This window comes from Atractosteus spatula, chromosome 5 (assembly GCF_055471065.1).
Source record: "Atractosteus spatula isolate fAtrSpa1 chromosome 5, fAtrSpa1.hap1, whole genome shotgun sequence".
Taxonomy (NCBI): Eukaryota; Metazoa; Chordata; class Actinopteri; order Semionotiformes; family Lepisosteidae; genus Atractosteus; species Atractosteus spatula.
In genome coordinates, this window is record NC_142710.1 from 65,193,136 (window position 1) to 65,202,682 (window position 9,547).

Below are 9,547 nucleotides of genomic sequence, written 5' to 3' on the forward strand. Positions count from 1 at the left end.
GGCGGGCTCCTAATGAGCCAGTGTGGGGGAGGTCTGGATTATCATCCTGCTACCCATCTGGCTCAGCTGAGCGAGCCGCCCCCTGTCCAGGGGCTCCTCGGGGCCTCCTTTCCTGCCTCTCGAAGAGGCTGCTGGGATCTTCCTGCTCTGCGCGGCGGAGTCTTGTGGGAACCGGACAGTGGGGCGATGCCAGCCAGCTGCCAGCCAGGCCCTGCCCAGTGCTGTGCGGCAAGGGCAGACCTGCAGGCACAACACGCCAGCCTGGAATCAGTGCCGTGGCTGTGTGGTGGGAGTTTTTTACCCTGATGAAAGTTTCCCCCTCAAATTCCACAGGTTGTTGTCGCCCGCAATAAAAAAGGAAGTGGGTTTGTAAACCACATGATTAGTGGCTTTAAAAAGCCCAGATAAACCGGTTGCAAGACCAGACCCCAGTTTCTAACAGCTGTCTAGGCTGCCCCCTAGTCCCTGGGCCACACAGCCCCAGCCTCAAGTACCATGAATAACCCGTCCACCAGAGGGCGCCACTGTTTCCATTGTGCGCCGGAGTGAAGAGTAAAGGCAAGGCCATCATGGGCACTAATAGAGAGGCCACACTGAGCTAGGGGAACATTTGTCCCACATGCAAGCTCTGGCACAACCATTTCATATCTTGTTTTCATCTTGAGGGAGGAGGATCACCCTACATTGGTGCCGACATAGATCCCCTCTGTCCAGATGTCCAGATCTCCAGATGCACATGTCTGCTACCGAAATAATCTGTTGAACTGTATTGATTTGTCAGCGATCCCTCTTCCAAGCTCACGAACACTCACGCCTTCTACAGAGGCAGCAGAGGAGACGTTCTAGTGAATCAGGGGCCCCTGTCTTCCAGCTACGGCCTTGCGGTCCAGTGTGCCTGTCCACGCTGCTGTGAAATTGCAGACCCCCCCCTTACTGAGAGGGATGGGAGGCATCTCTGCCCTCTGTGTCGCTCGAGTCACGTCTGTTTAAATCTGCCTTCAAACGGCACAGCTGCTCCAGCAAAGGAAAATAAACTTGGACTACAGAATGGAAACATCCGGGTTGCCTTCTCTCTGAAGAAGACCCAGAGCGGCTGGCTTGACGTGTGTTATGATAACAAGAGCGAGAGGGAGGTGGAAGCCATTTGGTGCTGGAGGCCGGGCTCCGTGCGGCTCTTGGTTTTAGCTTTCCTTGCGGTCAGCCAAGCGCGGGATCGAGGGAGGCTGGGGACGGTCAAGGGGATACCTTTCCCACGCTAGCTCACGGCGCCGGTCAGCGGCTGTCGGAGGGGCAGGCCGGACTGGTCGGCGTGTGTGCGCGCAGCCGTGCGCTGGCCTGCTGGGAGCTGGTCACTTTGTTCGATGGGGCAGTATCCTTAGGGTTTGGAAGCCATATCGCACCCCGATACGGAGTACCGCCCCCCCGAACTGCTCACACTCGCACAGCAAGTGGCCTGCGCTGATCAGCTGCGGGTGGGGGGGCTGACTGCAGGGGGTCTGCTTGGGACAGAGACGCGCCGGTGGGGGGGGGGGTAAGAGGGTCAACTCGGGGCGAACGAGGAGGCAGGAGAGAGCCGGAGCCAGCAGGAGATGAAAGCGAGGGCACCGACCGGGGGGAGCGAGCAGAGGCAGGGTAGCGCTGGTGTCGGTGCAGCCAGCCTCTTCCTCGCGTGGCGCTGCTTGAGATCCCGGGCGGCACCTCCCTCCTGCCACATGTGGCGCGCCCGCGTCTCGAGAGAGCGGGCAGCCATGCCGAGAGCCTGGGAATGTGATAGAGGGGGCTCCAGTGCTCTAACTCCTGCAGAAATAGCCTATGTAAAACGCAGGTACTGCAAACGCCATTCCTTTTATTTCTTACTGGGACTCCCGTTTTTAAGTTAGCTAATCAAGTTAGTCGAAATTGCTTTGGGAATCGCTGCAATTTAAGAACAAAATATGCAGAAAATTTGCATTTCAAAGATTGTGCGTGCAAAGGGAGTGACTTCTCCAGCTTTGCAGCAGGTATCGGCCTTGGACAGCCTTCGTTTCAGTTCAGACCTCCTTGGTGCGCAAGGCTGTGCTACCCAGGAGCCTGCCGTGTTTGTGCCCGCTCTGTCTCGTGCTCCGTGTTTTGTCGCAGTCGTGTTGACTGCCAGGCATTAGCATACAACAGGGCCCTGCAGTTCCAGTCCTGGAAACGAGAGCTGAGACTGGACAAAGACCAGAAGACTCTGCAACCCCTGCAGGTCTGTGGCTCCGCTCCTGGTTGGAGTAGAGGGCTCGTTCTGTAGCGGCTGTCGCAGTGGGAATGCAGGGGGGTTTCAGTGCTCGTATAAGGAGCACGAGCCCTGGGGCCGATAGTGCCCCTGCCTCCAGGGTGCTACGGAGACCTCGTGTTGCCGAATGAAAGGAAAGGTGCATCGCGTCACCTGTTTCCTTCTGGGGTGCTGCAGTATGTTTTGGGGTCCCCTGTCATGGAGGTGCGGCTCCCTAAAAGACAATGTCTCCGTGCGGCTTTGCTCCGCGCGCAGTGTGGGGGACGGGAACTGCAAGGCTCCTGGGGAAGTCTCTAACTTCTTTCAGTTTGCAGCCCATTGACCAGAGAGCCACAATGTACGATTGTGCACAACGGGCCCAAACACCCAGAGCAGGCGAGTTCGTGAGAAGGTCACTCAGCTCTGGACGGGCTGGAACAATGCACAGAAGCTCTACACAGGCCTCGACATTTTCTCAGGGACTTCAGTTACAATAGGCCTGTGATCCATGTTTATTTATGCTTAGCGTTATCGGGGAGGGGAGGATCAGAGTCTCGTTGAAAATTTGACATGTGCTTCTTTTCTTGAAAGTTTATTTGACGGGTTGAAACAAGGCAACATATTGCCGACAAACTGCCAAACGGGCACAACGGTTTGACTGAGCACCTCACGCCCATGACCTTCTGATGGTCTTGGAAGAAAAAAATAACGCCTTTTGATAGTGCTTCTTGTCTCGTGCAAGCTGTACGAGACTAACAGTTTGATGAATTTTTTAAATGCTGAACAGGGGCTTACACAGTGAAGGAGACAATTCCATGAATGGAGTGCAAGAGGAAATTATGTGGAAGTGCATTTAACTCTGAGATCAGGAGGTCACGTCTGTACACAAAGAGTGGGTGGAGCGTGGAACAAGAGCTGCAGCATGGTGGCCAGCTGATGTGAGGCAGGAGCAGAGTGCAGGACCTGTGGGCGTTGAGTAAAGAGGTCAAGTCAGAGGACGCCCTGCAAGGTGGCAACATGAAGCCAAGTGTGTCTTAGATCTGAGACTCCTGTGAACCCAGTGCCTTGGGTGTTAAAGATGTCTTCTGTCTGTTTCATCCCTGTCCCACCCCCCCTCCCTTTTCCCCATGCAGCATGTCTTCTCGATGGATCCAACCAACGTGGAGAATGGGCGGGGGAAGTGCCCTCATGATCCCAGCCACCCCTTCGCCAGCACCTTCATTGGTACGTCCCAGTGCCCCCAATAACTGTGCAGCTTGTAGAGACTCTTCACACCAAAATTGGGTTTTATTTTCACATTATGAAAAAAAAAGACGCTAATTTAGGAATGATTCCTGAAGCACGCAACTTCCCAGAGGGCTGGTGTGTCTCTTAACGAGCAAAACTCAACTTGTAATTGACTTAATTGGTCCAAATCAAATTTCTCACAGCTCTTCAGGTGCAGCTGCTTACTGCAAATTCTGCTCTTCTTTGTCTCCTGCGCACTTACAGAGACTCTATGTCAGAAATGCATCTGAAAAATATAGTATTAGTGCACAGTGACAGCCAAGATCTTGTACTGTTTTTTGTTGTTAAAAAGAGATTTCAATTTGGTTAGGGAGCTTCAGGAAGGACACTGTTTCCGGGAAGTGCAAGCAGTTTGATTAAAAACTCTGATCTAGATGCTAAGCTGATCTCCAGTGAATCGGTTTCCAGTGCAGTGTCTCTCCCCTGTCCTCCCTTATTCCAGTGTAACGTTCAGGGCAGCTCTGGGAATCCCAGGAGGCCCTGGGCTTCAGTCCTGGCACAGAGACGCCGTGACGCAGCCAAGATGAGCTGAACTGCGCCTTTGGACCGAGTCCTCCGAGCCCACAAGGGGCGGGTCCCACCCTGCTTGCAGAAGACAAAATCACATGACCCACGGAGCGCTCCAAGCAAGAGGCGAAGGACTCTGGAAAACTACAAGAATTTAGAAAGAGAGAGGGAGCAGAAGAGGATGGGAGAAAAGTGTGTATTGCCCCTCTCACCTCCCCCACCTGCCAGGCCAGGCTTCGCTCCCCTCCTCCTCCTCCGCGGTGATGAATTACAGCTCAGCTGATATCATCTCGGCGGGAGTCGCCTACGAAGAAAAAGTGATCTTGTCATTCCAAGATTAATAACGCTCTCTCCCCGACGAATCTGAAAGTCGAAAGCCTCACCTCCGTTCTCATCTTCCCCGCAGGAGTGCCGCTCAGGAAACTGTCCGCCCGGGTGTCCTGTTTTGGAAAAGAGCCACAGGGCTGGTGGAAGACTGATGAGGTCCTCTGTGCTTTCTGTGTCACTCCCTCTCCTTAACTGGGCCCTGTGTGGACGAGAACCGGCTGTGCTCCGGGCTCCAGCCCGGGCCAGTGTAGCTCCTCTGCCTGGGGACTGGCGCTGACCTTTTTTTCCCTGGGTGCACCTTTTCCTTCACAAGGAGGTCTCCTGGCTCTTCGGGGAAGTGCTTCCCGGCTCCAGTCCCCGACCCGGTCCGCTCCGATCCGGTCATCGCTTTGGGCATTTCTGCTTTCCGCTGTGACAGGTCGTGACCTGGCAGTGAGATCGCCTGCCGGAGTTCTTCATTGCTTATCATCAGCTCTGCAGAAAGAGCTGTTCCTTTCCTTTCAATATGGTCTATCTTTCTCTCACTTCCTGTCTTTCTCCGTTAAGGTGGTGTTTCCTCCTCTCGCTCCCCTTTCTCTGGCTGCTGAACTCCCTAACTTGCTCTCTGGGTCTCCCAGGACTCTTCAGCGTGAAGGCTGAAACACGAGCCGGATGGCATGAGTGGAAACCACAAGGGGAAGCATCTAAAACCAAAAACAGGAGAGGCGTCTTAACACACAGGGTGGCGGGAGCATGGAACAGGCTGCACAGCCACATTGTTGAAGCTTCTTTCAAAAGCACAGCTGGGTGAGCTCCTCCAATCAGGGCCAGAGGCACTCCTTTACCCAAAGGGTTGTGGGAGTGTGGAACAAGCTTGCCCCGCCATGTGACTGTATCCCGGCTTCTTTCAAGAACCGGCTGGGAGAGATGCTCGGATCAATTCTCTGATAGCGGTCAAAGAGGCTAGGCTGTCGGAATGGACCCGTCCTGTCTGCAGACATTCTTACTTGCTCTCTCTCCCCTCCCCCCCCCCCCAGGCGGTGAGCTGTACACGGGCCTGACCGCTGACTTCCTGGGCCACGACGCCGTCATCCTCCGCAGCCTGGGCGGCCGCTCCACCATGAGGACCGAGACGGACCAGCGCCTCCTGCGCGGTACGGCCGAGCCCTGCGGCGGAAAACCAAGTCGCGAGCGTGCAGCGCCCCAGCCCCGCGTGCACACAGATACCCTTGCGGCGGTCCTCCACTCACCTCACTTACAAACCTCACTTCAGTGACTGTGCAGATGTGGTTTTGGCCATTGTACTGAAAGGGGGTCTGGTGTGATAGGCCGCACATACAGTACACATGTACATACCGGGCGCATAAAGAGTCGCTCTGCTTCAACACCTGTGTGTATGCAAAGTGCACACTGTGGAGCAGTGCAATGTGGTACAAATGCATGTATGCCGAAATGTGTCGGTGACGGATAGCACTCGCCCGTCGGACGCAGACAGGTTAATAGGCTACACTGAAGAAGCACTGTTCACGTTAAGGAACATTGTTCAGACCTCTGTCCTCTGTCCTCTGTCTGTCTCTCGCCTCTCTCAGACCCTAAGTTCGTGGCGGCTCACCTCATCCCCGACAACGACGACCGTGACAACGACAAGGTCTACTTCTTCTTCACCGAGAGGGCCATGGAGTCCGGGGGCGGCGCGGGGGCCATCTACAGTCGCGTGGGGCGCGTCTGCGCGGTGAGGGCGCCCGGGAAACCCCCTGCCCCTAAATCGTAGCTGTAAGGCCCCAGTTCCCAAGGGGGTGGCCAAGCGGGTGTTCGAGGTCCCTTCAGGCCAGTCCAGCAGGGTGACCAAATGGGCATCACATCATCAATCCCCAGAGACACGGGGCTGTTTAATTGTGAACACTTGCGCAGGAGACTGGTTAGCCTGTGCTGCGTCCATTAAAATCGTTCAATAGCTTTCAAGTCTCCCCAGTCTTAAGGAAGGGGTTATTTAAGGTTTCTGAACATCCCTGATTTAAATAGCCATTCAATTTGGTCCAGTGTAGCTCAATAGATAGATACTTTATTGATCCCGTGAGGGAAATTGCAGAGCTTCCTTCCTTGCAATGAAGGTTATTTAAAGCTGGGGGGGAGTGATCTGTGGTCCTGCCCCTGAATAATGGTATAAAACACAAGCCACAGTCTGGAGGGCAGGAGGGGCTGGCGTCTTCTGAAAGATCAAGCTCGGTGCTGCGATGCATTCATCTGCTGCCAGAGAATGCCAAGCTCTGAGGGACTGAATGGCTTCTTCTGTTCATATCACTTGGGCACAAGCTCAACAAACGAACAGGAGCAGTGTCTTGTGCGCTTGCTCCGATTGGCTGATTGCTTGTATCTTGTAGGCGCCCCCCACAGGGTAAGAAAGGAAACAAGCTGTGTGGCTCAAGACTGCACCATCTCATGTGCAGCACCTGATCCATGCAGCGCTTGATCAAGACAGTGTTAGAGGGACATCACCACTTACACTAGACTTTTTACTGGAGTTCAAGAGCTTTGGGAAGTATTTCCCCATGGAAACAAAATCATTTTGCGCCTCTATGTATCCTTCTAGTGCAGGCTCTGTTTTTCTTCAAGCATTTCAAACACACACGTGGTAGACGCAGTGCAGACAAACGCTGTTTCGTCTACGGGGGCCAGCCGGGTCTTGGACTCCATAAGAACTGCTTTGTTACCTGAAGGCAGTGTCTCTGCTCACAGCGCTGGCCCCAAGACCGGACAAGAGCTTGGGGAGACAGCCCTGGGAAGACTCACAACCAGCCCTCAAGATCCAGTGGTGCAAACTTCTGCAAACGAATGTCTGCACTCTTGCGTGTGCAGTGTCACACATACAGTAAACATGTTTTCTCTGTGTGACTGAAATGGAGTGCTTTCAGTCTGTCCTCCTGCGACCCAGCAGTTGGTTTCTCTGTGGACCGTCCGGGAGGTCAGTGTGGGGTCAGCTGCCGTCCCCCCGTTGTGCCTCTCACTATAACTGCTGTCTCTCTCTCTGGAGTGCAGAACGACGCGGGGGGCCAGCGCGTGCTGGTGAACAAGTGGAGCACCTTCATCAAGGCCCGGCTGGTGTGCTCAGTGCCCGGACCGCACGGCATCGACACCCACTTCGACCAGCTGGGTGAGAGCCCCCGCGCGCACACATCCCACCTGCAGCACACCGAGCCAGCACAGCGCCCCCGGCAGGCAGCACGCCGGAACTGACATAGCACCGTTCCCTGTGTGTGTTTTACAGAGGATGTGTTTTTGCTGAGGACCAAGGATGAGAAGAACCCTGATGTTTATGCCATCTTCAGCACAATCAGGTGAGACTGGGCTCGACTTCTTCAATACATTGACCTCTGCAAAAGAACCCATTCTACAGTACACTGAGACGCACCAGACTGTACCCACTCTTCAGTACACTGTGACGTCATCACATAGCACTGCACACACTCTACTGAACCATTACCAACCTGCACTGTGACACCATCACACCAGACTGCACTGTGACATCATCACACAGCACTGCATCCGCTGTACAGAACACTGAGACACACCAGACTGCACTATGACATCATCACACAGCACTGCATCCGCTGTACAGTACACTGAGACACACCAGACTGCACTGTGACATCATCACACCAGACTGCACTATGACATCATCACACAGCACTGCATCCACTGTACAGTACACTGAGACACACCAGACTGCACTGTGACATCATCACACCAGACTGCACTATGACATCATCACACAGCACTGCATCCGCTGTACAGTACACTGAGACACACCAGACTGCACTATGACATCACAGGATACTGCTGTACAGCACCCAATACAGTACCCGGAGCTATAGCAAAGTCAGATGATGGCAGAAATGGTCATGACAATGAACCTGAACTCTAATCTTTTTCTTCCCACCCCCATCCCGTTTCTCACTCAATCTTCTTCACCCTTCCACCCACCACCCTGTCCCTCCTCCTCCTCCCAGCAACGTGTTTCAGGGCTTCGCCGTGTGCCTGTACCGCATGGCCGACATCCGGGAGGCCTTTAATGGGCCCTTTGCCCACAAGGAGGGGCCGGACTACCAGTGGGGCACCTACGAGGGCCGCGTCCCCTACCCCCGCCCCGGCTCGGTGAGTGCGCCGCGCGGCAGCGGCGGCGGTGGCTCGGGGCTCGAGGCCTGCGAATCGCACGTGCCGAGAGGACACTGTCAGCGCTCATCCAGCACCAGGGCATCGACACTGTTACGGCCGTGTCCCTTTATTCCCGGATCACCATAGTGCCCACGGTTATGGGGCTCTGTTTTTAGGAAGGTGCTCTTTATTTTTCAGTGCAGACTGGGCCGTTTCTGGTTAAATTGGCAACCTTCCAGCCCTTACTCCCGGACACAGGCTGATTCCTGAATATTAATAAACCAGCCGCCACATCCCCCTGCAGCTCCCAGTTGGCAGCCCGCTGGAGCTCAGCAGTGTGAGCCTGGCCAGTACCTGGATGGGAGACTCCTGGGAAAGCTGAGGCTGCTGCTGGAAGAGGTGTCAGTGGGGCCAGCAGGGGGCGCTTACCCTGCGGTCTGTGTGGGTCCTAATGCTCCGGTATAGTGACGGGGACACTACACTGTAAAAAGGCGCCATCCTTCAGATGAGACGTAAAACCGAGGTCTCGACTCTCTGTGGTCATTAAAAATCCCAGGGCGTTTCTCGAAAACAGTAGTGGTGTAACCCCAGTGTCCTGGACAAATTCCCCCCTGGCCTTTACCAGTCTTGGCCTCCTAATAACCCCCCTCTCTGAACTGGCTTCATCACTCTGCTCTCCTCCCCACTGAGAGCTGGTGTGTGGGGAGCGGACTGGAGCATCATCCAGGTGGGGGTACACACTGGTGTTGGTGGAGGGGATTCCCATGACCTGTAAAGCGCTTTGAGTGGAGTGTCCAGGAAAGTGCTATAGAAGTGTAAGAAATTATTAATATAGCAGTAATTAGAACTGGCAGTAAAATGTTACTGTATTGTTATTGCTATATTACTGAAATGTTACGACATTAATTCTAATTGAAAATGTGTACTAGTTTAAATTTTTGTTATCATGTGAATCTGCATTTTGTCATTTTTTTACGGGGCGTGAACGTGTTCCTGGCCTCTCTCCCCCTGAGCGGGTCTTCACCTCTCTCTCTCTCCACCCAGTGCCCGAGCAAGATCACC

The 9,547-nt window shown here is 54.3% G+C and overlaps 1 protein-coding gene across 1 annotated transcript in view; it reads left to right on the forward strand.

The window, feature by feature from the left end:
• Positions 1 to 9,547, forward strand: part of sema3g (semaphorin 3G) — a 43,975-nt gene that overhangs the window by 23,943 nt on the left and 10,485 nt on the right. The window contains exons 5-11 of the mRNA XM_088917285.1: positions 3,367 to 3,457; positions 5,371 to 5,487; positions 5,923 to 6,065; positions 7,370 to 7,484; positions 7,599 to 7,668; positions 8,341 to 8,485; positions 9,530 to 9,547. The exon at positions 9,530 to 9,547 is cut by the window's right edge and continues 214 nt beyond it. Of these exons, the coding sequence (XP_088773411.1) occupies positions 3,367 to 3,457; positions 5,371 to 5,487; positions 5,923 to 6,065; positions 7,370 to 7,484; positions 7,599 to 7,668; positions 8,341 to 8,485; positions 9,530 to 9,547 (699 nt within the window). The remainder of the gene's footprint in view (positions 1 to 3,366; positions 3,458 to 5,370; positions 5,488 to 5,922; positions 6,066 to 7,369; positions 7,485 to 7,598; positions 7,669 to 8,340; positions 8,486 to 9,529) is intronic.